Raw genomic sequence first — 16500 nt, forward strand, 5'->3', positions numbered from 1 at the left:
AGTCCAACATGGGCTGCTGAGAGCATTTGTGACCTGATAAAGCAGAAGGAAAATCTTTTGCTCTCCCCTTTCAAAATAGGTGAAAACTCAATAAACAAAAATTTTTAAAAAATAAAACTTGGATCAAATTGTTGGTTTATTGGAACCAAGCTGTTCTAATAAAGATAGCATTTCTATACGCTGATGCATTAAGTTCCGTGTAGATAATAATTTATTTTCACAAGTACAAGAATGTTCACTAGTGGGAGAATAATATTCAATTTATCTAAGTAAACAGATCTTTCATTGGTTCATCTCAAATTGGCAGCTTCAGAATGCTAAAAGATGAGCTGATTTCCGTATGTAAGGAATTACGTCACCAACAGTAGGTTTATGTTTTTGCTTTAATAATCTGCCCCTATGACCTCATTGCCCTTGTGTTCAGCATTTCAGTCTTCTACTTCTATCAACATTTCAGGAGTTTCCTGGCTTATCTTCATCCATTATTTTTTCTTTCCAAACCATAAAGCAGACCCTTCAGTATTCAGTGTATGAACTCACAGATGGTAATTTACATTCCTTATCAAGTCTTTTACATGTGAGGGTAGCTTTCTGAAATCTAAAAAGATTTTTCCATTAAAAGGACCACAAAATGGCAGCATGACCCTTACACAGATGCCTGCTCTCTGTGGAAGAACACAAGTTTTGTAGAGAGAAGAGCATTCGGCATCGCACGGATTTCATCAGGACCCTTTCTCTCCCACCAGCCAGTCAGGGAACTAAGTTCTTTGGCTGACTACCCTCCAAACAGGATGCAGCACACAACACACAGGGCCGAGGTAACCCAGTCTTCAGGCTGCCTCTAACCTTGCTCAGGAGGCGGAGTAATAGAACTGAAAAATACAAAACTGCTCCAGCTGAGATCATTTCACACCTCTGTTAGTTTCACCAGAAAATTAGGAAAAAGAAAAAAGGCTCAATGTTTCAGCAAAAACAGAACCATGTTCAGTGGAATAAAACTGTCTTAGATACTGCTGTGTGAGTGAGATCGAAGAGAAATCAAAGAAAACAGGATGATGTGCCTTCCAGATCTCACACCTACCAAACAATTATTCTTTACCTTTTGATAAATCCATGAGGTTTTGTCACAGTTAAACAAAAACATGAGTTTCTAAAACCCTCAAACTACAAATTTTTAGAGTTCTTTCCAGATCTTAATGTCCCACAATTGTATTGCCTCTTACATAATCAACTCTGCCTCATTGCTAAGATACCAGATTCGAGCACATTGCACTCACTCCTCGACAGAATCGTCGTTATGCAGAAACACTAGAAACACAAGCACTAAGGAATATGGCTCCAAATGGCTACAAGGAAGAATGAACAGAAGTACAATATTCACAACACAGAGAAAACAAAAAACATATGGACACCTGGCAAAATAACTGAGGATCTTGGTAGATGCAGCCAGCTCCTACTGTAACTTATTCTCACACTACTTAGTAACACTTCCTCAACAGTAGTTCATTTTAACGTACAAACTGTGAACTTTGGATATCACTTTAGAAATGAGCTGTATAGCAATACTGTGAAATACATGGTTAAGTTCCACAGTTCAACATAGTATTAGTTTTAATTTTTTAAAAATCATTTTGATGACATGAACAGGTAAGAGTAATATATGCTAACCATAAAGGCAGGTCATTGGAAACCGAATGGTATTCTTCCAAAAGGTTGAACACAGCTTTCACCTGTGAACTCACTTCATGACTGTAATCCCCATGGAGTGCAATTAGTTTCAATAATGACAAAAGAATCAACTGCGGGCCTGGCAGGCCTGCTTAGCAGCTAAAGTGCTCGCCTTGCACACGCTGGGGTTTGTGTTCCAGCAGACCAGTTTCCCTTCCAGCTCCCTGTTTGGGGCCTGGAAAAGCATGAGAGGATAGCCCAAAGCCTTGGGATCCTGCACCCACGCGGGAGACCGGGAAGAGGCTCAAGGCTCTCGGCTTCTGGTTTTGGATCAACACAGCTCCGGCCACTGCAGCCATTTGGGGAGTGAATCAACAGACAGAACATCTTCCTCTCTGTTTCTCCTCCTCTCTGTATATCTGACTTTACAATAAAAGTAAAATAAATCTTTTTAAAAGAAAAAAAAGAATCAACTGGAAAATAAAGAATATACCCATTTGTGGGGATATTCTAATGTGATATAAATTCTATCCACAAGAAAAACAAAAATGCTTGTTAATGAGTCAGTAATATGAAGCTGAAATGTTTCTCTACTGAGTAAGCCCAAGAAAAAAACACTGTCATTTGGCTCAAATATGTAATGAACACTAATCCTGTTCATTAGCTCCCTCAGTTCTCCACAATCTGAAGGGACGCCCTGATCTAGAGAGTTTAAACACACCATCCTCAGCAGCCTTTCCTGACAGCTGTGGGTTCCCTCTGGTGTGGCACCTGTACCCGTGTGGCACAGAGGTAAGCACCCTGAAGGATAGATTTGACCCAAAATACAAACTAAGTTTAATTATCAAGTAAGCTCTTCCCCTTCATGAATACATACACACACTCACACATACCCCCGGGAACAAAAACAAAACTCAAATAATAGAAAAACAACTGATGCTCCACTTAGCTTCAAGGTAGTTCCACACAAGCTTTCAATTAGGAAGATGTCAGCTTTGGACACCTTTGCAAAGATGAGACACAGAGCAGAACTAATAACAGAAGTGTCATCACCTGACACACATCAGAGCGGATGCCTGTTTTCCAAAATCCTTGGCTACTTAGCTCCACAGTTACTTCTCGCCTCATTGTATTCTTCTGTCGGATTTTCTGGAGTGCTTCCTAGAAAAGAACTCATTACGATGAGTAACGTGACAGATGCAAAGCAATATTCAGCCCAACATCCAGCAGTAGATTTGAGTTGGATGCACTCAGTATTACCATTATATTCAGGAACTCAAAGCTCTACATGCCAGATTATAATATTTTACTTGAAATGAAGGCCAGGATGTACTTAGCCTTGGGTGGAAGGCAGTGCTTCAAGTTAACTAACTACGGAAAAAAAAAATCTAAATCAAATCTAGCATTCCAGAGTGTTCAAACGAAGTATGTCTTTTCACCACTAAGAGAAATGAAATGTGGTGTTTGGGATAAAGTCAACATGTAAAAATTACATTTAGATCAAGCCTTATGTTAAACATTTGTAATCAAGAAAGACAATTAACCCACAACCTGTAATTCTAGATGCTGCCTTCTGATTTATAAACACCTTAGAAAAATCTTTGTGCTCACAAGGGCACATCTTACTGATAAATAGATGCCAAAATTTTATGTAGGAGACATAATCAACAAATTAACCATTCCCTTTTGCTGTTCTTCAAATAACTGCTTTGAAAAATTATACATATGTAAGTATTCATCTTTGAAACACCTCACAGGAATTTATTGTAGCAACAGGAACCACCACCATCTGCACCCTCACCCTACCTCTGATTAAGTGTGGCCAAACACAAGAAAAAGTCTGAGGTCCATGTGGCCACCTCTGTCTTATGAATATCAAGAGGGGTGGTTCAACCAGCCTCTTGCCTCGGTGCTCGCCTTTACAAGGAGGCTGGCTGGCTCCAGACAGAGTAAGTGACAAAGCTAGAATTTAAACACCTTTGCCAACTTCAAAGCCTTGCCCTTCTGCTACAAAATGCAACTGTACTCAAAACCTGTGTTGACAGTGAATCCATTTGCTCTTAAAATTAAAGTGAAACTGAAATGATCCTGGAATACAGGGACAGTACCACCCACAATCAAAAAATCATGGAATGTGGGATACAAAAACCTCAGAAAAGAAGTTCACCATACCAAACTGACAAGAGAATGGAAGACAATCCTTTAGCACCAAGTCCCAGTAGGAATACGGTACTGTACTGCAGTCTAGTCACACAAAAGGTATTTAGCACATTATAATAAAAAAAAAGGATTATAATAAAAGCTTATAATCTATTTGATTCCAAATAGTTGTATTTAAAAACTGGCATCTTTTTATTTGAAAGAGTTACATTAAAAAAAAAAAGGGGGGAGCAACAAGAGGAAGGGAAGGGGGCTTTTTCATCCACTGGTTCAGTCCCTAGGTGGCTACAAGAGCCAAGGCTGAGCCAGGTGGAAGCCAAGAGTGTCTTTCAGGTGTCTCATGAAGGTGGAAAAGAGCCAAACCTTTGGGTATCTTTCACTGCTTTTCCCAGGCCACTGGCAGGCAGCTGGATCTGAACCAATGCACACATGAGAGGCTTGCATTGCCAGCAGCTTTACTAGCTAACCGGTAAAGCCGCCACCTGCAGTTCCTGCATTCCATATGGGCACCTGCTCATGCAGCACTCTCAATGAAGTGACCTGCTATGGGGCTGAGAGAAACAGTGAAAAAAGGACTCCTGCTACTCACGTGGGTATCCGGATGAAGGTGCAGCCTGGCCCGGACATGGTCAATGCAGTCACTGAGGGACTGAGCCAGCAGGTGGAACACTTCTTTCTCTGTCTCTCCCTCTAATTCTTTCAAGTAAATAAATCAATCTTTTTGTACAATACAAGCTGGAAATAAACCTGAACCTAGCCACAAAGGAACAAGGCTCAATACCAACCTCCCTCTGGGCCAGCTTCTGTTTGTCAGTCTGCTTGACTTTGGGGCTATTTGCAAGAAGGTGGCGAAGCTTCACATAGCTCTTCCACAGTTTCTGGTACCTGTGGGAGAGGACAGACACATGAGGCAAAGAGAAGGCAAATCTAAAGTGCAAGGAAACCAGCTATTTTATTAGGCTTGCTCCATCATAGATCACATTCTTTGGAGTATCCTTGGTGGCTGCAAACCCTCTTTCTAACTTTAGCATTGAGGGGCAGGACAGCCAGGAGTCACCTGGAACCTACTGATTACGTTCATTGTCGCTTATATAAGTTAAACATGAAGTTTGACTCTAGGGATGAATGTCTGGAAAGAATTCCAAAGGAGACACACAAAAGCTTGCTCCAACCAATGGGAACATGTCCCATCTCACTGTTCCTTATGTGGAAGTGAAAGGTTTTATTTATAGAGTATTTCCTTTGTTGAAAAGAAAAGAAACTCCACTCAACAAGGAATATTGGTGAATGAAGAGCATTAGAACAGAGAATCTACTTGTGCCAAATGGGGCTCCCCAATCTGTATTCACAAACCAATAACCAAGCATCTTGAATGAAGAAACAATACTTTCAGCTTTGCCATCTGAGAGGTAACGACACCTAATCACATCCTGCTAACATTTTTCTCATTCAGACAGGATTATCACAAGAATTGTTGTTCTGCTGAACCTGTTCCTTCCTTGGCCTTAGTGGGACCTCCCCTGCTTTGACCACATTTTGTTTTAGAGAATGCAGGACACAAACAAGTACGTACACAAGGCCTGGGCCACTGCTTCCTACTTTTATCCAAAGGGGTGGGAGGAAGAACAAAACCCTTTAGCCTCTTCTAGCATATGTCAGCCAGAACTGTACTTACGAACTAAAAATCCCTCAATCCCTTTTCTCCCATCAGGAATCCTTTTTTTTTAAAGGAAAAAAAAAAAAAGTCAAGAAAATGTTTAACAATGTAGAAAAATCCAAACATTCCTCAATATAATGATACTGTCTCCATTCCCACACGTCTTCCATCTTGTCCCAGAAAACTGCAGAATAATCCACTGAAAAATAACTTCTGGTGGTCAGAAAGACAGAATCACTGGGCAGAGCTACCAGACCTTGTCTCATTTGGTAATCTGAATTTGAAAATATGACTCATTTTAGCTCTTAGATTTTGAAAAAGAAAAATGCCCACCAAAAGCTATCTGCTAATTCAGCTGTTAGTAGAAGGCGAAATTGGCTAAGACAAACACCGAGAAATGTCTTACTGTGGGTCTCCTGCATAACTCAACTGTGCAGGGCGTATCCCAAAGTGCACGATAATCGGAAATGTAATCACATCAGGGTTGAACTGCTCACGATCCAGTTGATCGATGCGGACAGAGCTTGGTTTCTAGAGAGAAAAATCAAAATCATTTATTCCCATAAGCAGTCCTGAAGTATTGACTTTAACCTAAGTAGGGAAGGAATTAATCTGATTTTTTTCTAGGAAAGCCATATCCCCAAAGGGAAAATGTCATTTAAAATCCTTTAATCATAGCAGGTATACTATATAAAAACTCTAATGTCATCCCTGTAAATGAGTCTATGCCATTTGCCATAATGAACAATGACTTTGTCCTTTTTGCAGTCCACACAGAAACCTTTCAAAATTAAACTTTTAAAAGGACACCTACTCAGATAGAAATTTTGCTTAACCTCGCAAAAGGCACAGGGGAAAGACTGCACATCACACAGAAGAGGTGTGCTAACTTACCCTACTTCCACGTTTCAAACGCATGGCTTACCTCCCCCTGAGATGCACAGATGCCTCTATCAGGAAGAACTTCCCCACACATTCCAGTGTACTTTGTATGTTAATACAATGGCCATGCATTAAGCTTTTCTTAACGTTTACATAGGACACTTTCATATTCTACCAGAGAGCCTCATGTTTTTGTTTGATGTCTAATAAAGAGGAAAGTGGGTGGCCGGTACTTTTCTGAACCATTTGTGAAATGTCATTCATACTGAAAGCCTAAGTTTGGGAAAATATTGAAAATCATGGCAAATACATTTTAGCAGCATTCTTGCTTGAAACAATTCTCAGAGCAGTCCTGAATTAGACTGAGTTGTTAAAAGCATATTGTGGGTATTTCACTCGGTTCCACAAGCTACAACTACAGAACTTGATCCACCTGGAGGCCAGTAAGCCTCATTCTGCCCCACAACAATGCTCAACAACTAAAGTCTGGTTGAAGGCCTGTGTTGTCCAAAACAGAAGGATTTCAAACAAAACCTAGAAAAAGCCCTAAAAATCAAGATAAACTGATCGCTTGATGATCTACAACTACAACCCCAATGAGCGAACTGACAAACACCAAGAGCCAACAGAGGAATGAGTCACACAAAACCATCTTCATTAGTTAAAAAAAAAAAAAAAAAATCAAACTTCAAGACCAGTGCCAGGGCACGGGGGCCAGTTCAAGTTCCAGCTATTTCATTTCCAATCCAGCATCCCTGCTAACACCCTGGGAAAGCAGGACAGAATGCCCAAATCCTTGGGCACCTGCACCCACATGGGAAACCCACAGAAGTTTCTGGCTCCGGCTTCAGAGTGGCCCAGTAATAGCCACTCCAGCCATTTGGGGAGTGAACCAGTGATGAAGACCTCTCTCTGTTCCTCCTCTTTGTAAACCAGCCTTTCAAATAAAAAGAGAAATAAAACAAACCTTTAAAAAGCAAAACATATTTTGCAGTCATTTAGTAATCAAAATTTACCAGTATCTTGAAAAGCTGACCTCTGCTCTCAAAAATAATAAAGAGGGAAGATTTTGTTCATTGCTAACTTTGAAATTACTTGAACACTCATCAGTCGTAGCAAAATATGATTTAGCTTTCAGAATAGCTCTTGTATGCAGTTTTTACATCAAGTAACAAGCTATATTAAAAATCTGGCTTTCTAAAAGTTAATTTATTTACTTATTTTTATCTGAAAAGTATGGAGACAGATAAATGAACAAATATATTCCAACTGTTAACTCCCGAAATGTTCATAATGGCAACAGTTGAGCCAGGTTGAAGCCTGACGGTGGGAACTCAATCTGGGTCACCCCATGGTTGCTAAGGACCCCATACTTGAGCCATTGCCTGTTGCCTGAAAGGGAACACATTAGCAGAAAGTTAGAATTGAAAGTACAGCTGGGACTCCATGTAAGGTACTTCAATATGGACTATAGGTGTTCAGATCTTCCATCTGCTGGTTCATGCCCCACATGGCTACAAGGGCCAGAGCTCAGTCAATTCAAAGCCAGGAGCTTCTTCTGAGTCTCCGATGTGGTTGCAGGGTCCCAAGGCTTTGGGTCACCAGCTACTGCACTTAACCGCTATGTGTCTTAACCACTACATTGCCCACCCCAGGATATACTGTCAAAAGAGAACTGAGTCATCAAAAAATGCTGTAGAATTATTCACTTTTTTGTGATTTTTGTAAACATCACACATCACTGAGAGATCTGAAATATCTCCATTATCCCTAAATTTATGAGTGAGACAGGGAATGAAGTAAGTTCCAAACTTTGGCCATATACTACAACATCTATCACACCACTTTTGTGTAAGAATAAAAAACATTCTCACTAATGACCAAAGTACTCCCTGACAAAGTGCTTAGGGACGAAGATTAATTCGAAGTTGTGCAGCAATAAAGTATTTAATGTGACCATAATGGCTTGAAAGATTTAATAAACATCCCAATATTCCTGCTGTTGGACAATCTTTCAAAGCAAGTTGGACAATCTTTCAAAGCAGAGGATGAAATGTAGTTTCATGTCTACCCTCCCTGATGGGCAACTTGTACACTTCTCGAAATGACATATTGAAAGGATCTTTTCTTTTTTCTCCTTTAAATACATCCTTAGCTAAATACTAAAAAAAGAATTAAGCTCAACATGTTTCTAACATCCAAACTCACTTTTCCAGATTTCTTGGATTTTCGTCCAACATAATTCTTTCATTCCAACTGATCTATCCATCACTATACTATGTTCAAAACTAGCCTTTCTCAAGGTTGTACATTTAATCACACCACTAATTTATATAAATCCTCTATTTCTCTGCAGCATCACTGGAAGGACTGGCCCCATGATCTCTCCAGAAACTCTGAACTTCACTGCCTGGTCCCTGCCTTGCCAGTTCACCATGGCAAGAATCTAATAGAACAAAAAACCTCACTGGCACCTGGCTCACAAAGAAGTCTCTGCGTGGACGATGATCATGGCTGAATGATAACTATATCTATGGCAAAAAGCAAGCAATGGGGAAACCAGAAGGACCATGGGGATGATTTTGAAATGTGGATTCCTGGGTCCTTTGCCTAAAATATATGAGATGAGATGGGTCAGGTTACCCTTGGCTTTTTGGAACGCTTCCCATGTGATTCTAGAGTTTCAAGAATGCTTAACTACACATGGCAGAAAGCTTAGGGAGACCGTGAGACTCCCATGAGACTCTTCCAAGGGAACAACCAAGATTAAACGTGTGTCTCCTTCTATCACCCCATCCTCTCACCCAGCTCTAAATATGCAACTGCTTAAAGATAAATTTAGCCTTTCCTCCACACTGCTATTCCTTAAGTATTGTTCAAAATCATTGAAATAGTTATCTGGAACAGCGTTATGGAAAAGCTATATGATTTTTAAGCAAGTTTTACATTGAAACATTCTCATTACACTCATTTCACCTCCTGGATTAGTTTAAAGCTGGAATGCTTTATTTGCAAACAGCAACATTTTGTCTGTGCAGATGCTATTGTCACATGACAAAAAGTTGATCCAGAGTTTGTCTTTTATGATTTGAGGCTATTAAACAACTGGCAACTTTCTCAAAAAACAACAGATTTGCTTAAACAAATTACTGTGTCTGCAGAATTTGCTCTGATAAGATGCCAAAATAGAATTTATGAAATAACATGTTTGAGAAAAAAATGAATAGGAAGAAAACATTCTATTTCGTGAGTAGTTATCTTTTGTTTTTAAAAGTATTTTTCTTTCAAAATTAAAATTAGGAGTTAATTTTAATCAAATTTTAAAGCTATAAACAAGAGAAATGGTAAACTTTATAATAAGCATGGCAAAGGTTCAGTTAAAAATAACAAATACAAGAAAATCAGACAAGATGTTAATGGGCAATTATTAATAGAGAACCAACGCAGGGGGCTGGTGCTGTGGCACGGTGTGGTCAAGATGCAATCTGCAGTGCCAGCATCCCATATTAGACGACCAGGCACAGTCCTGGTTGTTCCACTTCCAATCCAGCTACCTGCTATCACAACTGGGAAAGCAGGGGAAGACTGAACAAATCCCTTGGGTCCCCATCACCCATGTTTGAGAACTGATGGAGTTCTAGGTGCCTGGCTTTGGCATGGCCCAGCCCAGGCCAATACAGCCATTTAGCAAGTGAACCAACAGACAGAATGTTTCTATCTCTTCCTCTCTATCACTGTTTCTCAAAATGAAGAATAAAAGTAAAACATGAATAACCAATGAGAATTTAAAGTATCAGTTCATACTAAAAAAGCAATATAAGCACAAAATTAGACTGTTTTTCCCCCTATGAGTAAAGTTTTTCTTCAAACTGGCATACACAGTTTGAAGAAATGAATAATCCCTCATATGATTAATGGGAATACAAACTCCACAGCCTTCCTGAAGGCACAGGTTGCAAAAGCCTGTGCATCTTTAGGCAGAATGAACTCATTAAATGTCTAACTTGTAATATGTGTCTTATTTACTGAAAAAAAAATTTAAATACTCAAAGAAACAAAGCAAGGAGGGTCTTAAGCTTTAAAAATGCACTGTCAGTACATCTATGAAGCATTCAGTGTTCGAACGTATTAAGCCCCAGAACATACCGTGCCAGGGTTGGTGACAATCATGCCTTTACACTCTTCTGCGTATTTCTGCCACTCGAGCTCCTCCCACTGCAGCATGTTGGCAATCTCCTCTTCCGGCACCAGGGCCTTGCTGCAGCGCAGGAGGTAGAGGAGAATCTGGTGCATGGACAGCACTTCCTTCCCTCCATCTCGTGTGGGAGTGGAGAGGGAAAAGAAACAAGACAGCTCAACCAGCAGCAAATCATCAGCTGACTAGTGACAACAAGACATGCAGCAAAGGAGCATACATTCACAGTGCAGATAACACAGAAGCCGTGCAGTTCAGTGATGAACAGTGCTCATAAACCATGTTAATTTCTAAAATGGTAACAGCAGCATTAGAAATGATAAAAGCGCCATTTGTAAGGTATGAAAAAAAGGTACCTGCCTATACAAATTTAAAGCTACCCCAGCATAAAGCACCAGAGTTTATAATATACAGAGCCATGGTATGTCTTAAATATTTTAAAATTCTTTCTAGGGTAACAGATGAAAGCTCTTTAGAAGTGATGTTACTGTCCTAAGGAAATTCTAAGCTTTTATGAGATATTTATGGATGTTTTCAATAAGCCGTTGATGTCTTATGATCTAAGTTTTGGGTACTAATGTGCTGCACCTGACATGATGAATAGGACTAAGGATCCTATACTAGTATCACGGTTGGTCGTTATGCAGTAGGTACATGGAAGAAATACCAAGTGTTCTGAAGTTTACAAAAGCTTATATTATCAAGGACAGAAAACACAAACATTAAAAGGCACAATTAAAGTATGCTGGAAAAAGTCAATCTGGTACCTGATGAGTCAGACATTTATCTAACATGGACAGTAAGCAGCATTCACATGGGTCAGCCTCTTTACCAATACCTGGGAGACCAGCTCACACCACTTTTCTTTGCCCATTCCCACCCACAGGAAGCACACGAGTCCTAAGCCTAAAGGACAACCTCTACCCTTTCCCAGGGCCAAACACTGCCTGGTGAAATCAGAGTGCTAACAACACAAGCTGGTGAGGATGGAGTGGCACACAAGATAATGTCCTTTCCGGGTCAAGGAATCACCACATTCCAGGAATCTCGGGGTCCAAAATTAAATACAGAAGAAAATCAGATATGTCAACATAGATGTCGCTATGGGCCAAGATATTATCTGGGAGAGAAAGAAGTAAAGATCAATCAACATTTCCTTTTCAGCTGCATTTGTCACCCCAGCATCTGCTCAGGAAGCTGACCAGAGTACTTCTATACAGCTGCTGAAGGCATTAACACAGTCACTCATGCACCTAACAAACACTCCACAGCAGGTATTGTTCTGAAAGGTCCTGGAAACAGAGTAATGAACCAACAGCCCTGCTTGCCTTAAACTCACACTCCAGTGGAGAGAAAGAGACCAAAAAGTAAGTAAATAAATAACAACAACAAAAAAAAACAGATACGGCTGAGATGAGTGAAGCATTGAACCAGGGGCTGATGTCACAACTGATTAGGATAATCCTCCACCTGCAGTGCCATATGGGCACCAGATAGAGTACCAGCTGCTCCACCTCCAAGCCAGCTATCTGGTTATGACCTTGAAAAGCGATGGGCGATTGGGAAAACAGGAAGAAGTTCCTGGTTCCTGGCTTTGAACAACCCAGCTTCAGCCATTGTGACCATTGGGGAGTGATGGTGAAAGAAATCTTTCTCTTTCAAGTAAAACTAAATAAATGTTACCAAAAAAATAATGTAAACCAGGTGAGTAAAAACTTTTCAAAGGATCAAGGGGAGCTTACCACGCAACTACCTGGGCGAAAAGTAACCCAGCTCAACGAAATGACCAGAACATTTAGGCAGGAGGCTTGGCCTACTGAGGAACTACCAAGAGGCCACTGTAGGTGGGGTGAAGAGAAAAGGAGAGGCGACAGGAGTGGCAGGGAAGCCAGATCTTGGAGAGTTACAGTTTGATAAGAACTCAGGATCCTATACTAAGATGGGATGTTTTCAGCACTGTGTGCCAGAGATATTTTACAATCATGGGGGAGGGACAAGGTTTACACCCTCAAGAAGCAAGCAATTTAATGATGCTTAAGCACATCTTTGTACATAAATCTCTAAAAATAATGTTCAAATCAAAGATGAATCAAAGCTATAGCATCTCTGAAAAAAAGAAACCATCCACAAGGTGAACAAGTCACAAAATACACTCCTCTCACATGAGGTGGGCTCAGTATAACTGATTAAATAACAACGCACCTGCCTTAGATCTAAAGTCACCTTTAACTAGCAAAATTTTAGGATGGTGTGAACTAACAGCTGGGTACTCCCCAAATTCATCCATGGAGTATCCTAACCTCCTTAGTAATGGTGTCAGGAAGCAGGGATCTTAGCTGTCATGAGGGTGAGGCACTCATGAATGGCCCTTACCCAAAGAGGCCAGATGGAGCTTGCCTATGTTGCAATAACACAATAGGTTTACTGGAAATCAGACAGAGAGCCCTCACCAAGAACCCAACCATGCTGGCTGGCCCCTGACCTCAGCCCTTCAACATCCAGGACCCATAAACAAAACAAGTCTGTTGGTTGAGCCATCCAGGCCACAGTGTTTCCATTAGAACAACACAAACCAAGACAGGTGGTTAGGAACCTAGTTCTCAGAGTCAGTATTGAAATTAAAAAACTTAATGAGGGCAATATTTAAGCCTAGAGAAAAAATGTCTATCAAAGCCTCCAATGTGGTAGCAATAAACAGTCTAGGCACTGCCCAGTTAATGAGAGGAATATTTGCAAGATAAAGACAAAAGGCCACTGCATGCTTACAAGAATGCCCAGCTCTACAGTTTCTAGCTTGGGTGCAAAGATGCTGATGAAAGAGCTGTGAACTTTGCAAGAGCACAGAAAATAAAGGTAACTAAATCAAATTAAAAATGGGTATAAACACACACACAGTGCAAAGACACTACAGTTGAAGGAGAAATGCTTTTCATTTTGCAATCTGCAACTAACCCTTTCAAAGACTTACCACTGTGAAACACTGGAAACTTGGTACAATAATCTGAAGTGAAAAGGTTATCAAGTAAAGGGGACTGGAGCTCTTGCCCACTGTCTAGTGTTTGGATTACCCTTAGGGAAATGCAAGAGGAGGCAGATGAAATTAGAGTCCAGACAGAAAGCCTGGGAAGGGCCCGTATGTCCCACAGCCAGTGTGGCAAAGACAATACTCCATAAATATCTGTGGAGTGACTTTGAGGCAGATAAATAGCCTGGCCACTTGCTCTCAGACAACCACGAATTCACTAATGTTAATGAATTGGCTCTTTGAGATGGTCTGCTTTGCTACATGTTTATGTTGGGGATTTATGGAACCACGTTGCCGAGGACTAGGAAGTAATTTTTATCTTGTTGGCTGGGAAAAAACAGGACATGATATAAATGAGAAATCAGAGCGGGTAGGCGAAGGTTAACAGGAAGTTTGCCAGTTCTGAGCCGGGAACCATGACAATGGCTCATTATTTGGAAAGAACTGTAGTTTGTGTTTAGGGAATGAATCTGGACAGTCATGAATGAACTGACAGACTTTCTAAACTGTTTCTTAGAGACCAGATTCTTTTAGTTTATATTGCTTGGTTATTTATATCATTGTGGCAGGGAGAAGCTATGGTTTTATATATAGTTATGGCAGGAGAGGCAATTTGTTGGGAATTTGCATTAAGCATATGACTACTTACACATGTATTTCAATTTTCAACTGCACAACAGACAATTTAAAGAAACCCCACACCATCCCCTTTCCTGACCATGTCTTCTGTATATTTCAACCAAAATGTACTTACGTGATCACATTTCCTAAATTTATATTAACATATTTTCTAAATTTTTAAAATACAAACTTATATTAAGAAGCTATGTCAAGTGATGTTTTTTAAAGGACACTGGCTTCCTGGAAATTGAGATATTGTCTCACCCCACTGTCACTCCCTGGCAGCCATACTCAAAAATTTTTGGTCCAGATGGGGTCCAGACAATTAACTCGCAAAATAGACTCAAGATTCCAATACTTTAATTACAACTATGATACAAGCCTTCCATCAATGAAATTTTACTATCCTGAATTATACCCAATACTAAGCTCAGTTAGAATAAAAACTTTGTGCGTCAGACGGAAGATCTTCCTCTCTGTCCTTCTATATATATCTGACTTCGCAATAAAAATAAATAAATCTTTTTAAAAATGCACAGATAGCCTACACGATTTTTTTTGTATTTATGTTATAGTTCAGTTAAAGGTTTATTTTGAAAATGAGAGATGAGGGGCCAGTGCAATGGCTCAATTGGCTAAACCTCCATCTCCAAGCATGGCAGCCCATATGGTTGCCAAGACACGAACTGACTACACCACTTCCATCCAGCTCTCTGCTTATGGCCTGGGAAAGCAGTCAAGGATGGCCCAAACTCTTAGAACCCTATATCCAAGTGGGAGACTTGGAAGAGGCACCTGGCTCCCAGCTTCAGACTGACTCAGCTCTGGCCATTGCAGCCATTTGGGGGATGAACTAGCAGATGGAAAATCTTTGTTTCTCTTTCTCTCCATAAATGTGCCTTTCCAATGAAAATAAATAAATCTTAAAAAAAAAAAAGGGGGGGTGGTTTTAGAGAATGTTTGGAAAACAACTTTACTCATAACCAAATACATGGATAATTAAAGAAGACACAATTAAGACTGATGATAAACAAAGTCTTGAATGAGTTCTGAGTATGTGTTTGTGCTAAGAGCTGTATTGGCATTGGTGCTAGAGATGGCCAGACCATATTTATTATTTGGCCTCATGGAGGTCATTACTGAAATTTAAAAAAAACAACAATAAATAAACAAAAAACAAGAAACACAAGGAAGGAAGGAAAGAAGGCAGGTAGGTTGAAATGTTAAAAGAATAATCATGCATCTTGTGTAGTAGTGTATACTGGCATGACACTTCGAACAAAAAATTCAGGGCTATGTATCATGGGCTTTAGATTTCCATCTGCTTGGTGAAGTATTAAAATAATAGGTAGCAAATCAAATACTAGTATCATGGCAACTATGTTAAAAATCTTCATGCACACAAAAAGAAAATGTTAGCTGTATTATTTCTAACCCACCATTTAAAAAAATGTCCAGATTCAGTCCACATCCTGTAGTTTTTCATTGTTATGGCTACTATCTTTATATATATTTTTTAAAGATTTATTTATTTTTGTTGCAAAGTCAGCTATAGAGAGGAAGATCTTCCGTCCGATGATTTGCTCCCCAAGTGACCACAACGGCCAGTGCTATGCCAATCCGAAGCCAGGAGTCAGGAACTTCCTCCAGGTTTCCCACATGGGTGCAGAGTCCCAAGGCTTTGGGCCGTCCTCAACTGCCCCAACCTAAGAATCTCCTTAGGGCCCCCTTTCTCTTAGAGATTTGGTCATAAATCGTCTGAAGGCAGACAGATACAGAAAGGAGACCTTTTCAATAAAGATCCATTCAAAATCAAAGATGCATTTTCCTTGAAAAACAGTGTCTCAGTAAACAAAGTTTTTATTAAAAAAAAAAGGAAAGCTTTTGAATGATTTTAGGAAATGCAAACATTAATCATAACATTAAAAATATGAGGAACACTATCCTGAAATGGACAGAAGCCACCGTGAGGCTCCGGACGTCAGGGACAACATCTGGAAGGAAATCTAAGCACACTGAGTAGACAGGAAAGAGAAGCCACTGAAGAGGAACCAGAGACGAGGAATAAGAGATCTGTAAGGAAGAACAAGAGCCCAGCGAGCAGCCCAGGGCCACAGCATGTCCTCTGAGATGGGCCACGGGCTGAAGGGGAATCTGGCACGGGCGCCAAACTTGCCTGTGATGGACCAAGAGTGCCTGCGGAAGCCAGAGTTGGACACACAGACACACACACACACTGCAGGGTTCAACGTCTCCTAACCCTGGAGGACAAGAACCATGAGAAGAGGACAA

General features: G+C 40.3%; 1 protein-coding gene across 1 annotated transcript in view; it reads right to left on the reverse strand.

The window, feature by feature from the left end:
• DROSHA (drosha ribonuclease III) overlaps nt 1-16500 on the reverse strand; it is a 99897-nt gene that overhangs the window by 49095 nt on the left and 34302 nt on the right. Inside the window, exons 15-18 of the mRNA XM_040977429.1 lie at nt 10514-10683; nt 5892-6016; nt 4614-4713; nt 2722-2829 (exon numbers count right to left, since the gene is read on the reverse strand). Coding sequence (XP_040833363.1) covers nt 2722-2829; nt 4614-4713; nt 5892-6016; nt 10514-10683 — 503 coding nt within the window. The remainder of the gene's footprint in view (nt 1-2721; nt 2830-4613; nt 4714-5891; nt 6017-10513; nt 10684-16500) is intronic.

This window comes from Ochotona curzoniae, unplaced genomic scaffold (genome assembly GCF_017591425.1).
Source record: "Ochotona curzoniae isolate NIBS_2020 unplaced genomic scaffold, NIBS_Ocur_1.0 contig_2754, whole genome shotgun sequence".
Classification (NCBI taxonomy): Eukaryota; Metazoa; Chordata; class Mammalia; order Lagomorpha; family Ochotonidae; genus Ochotona; species Ochotona curzoniae.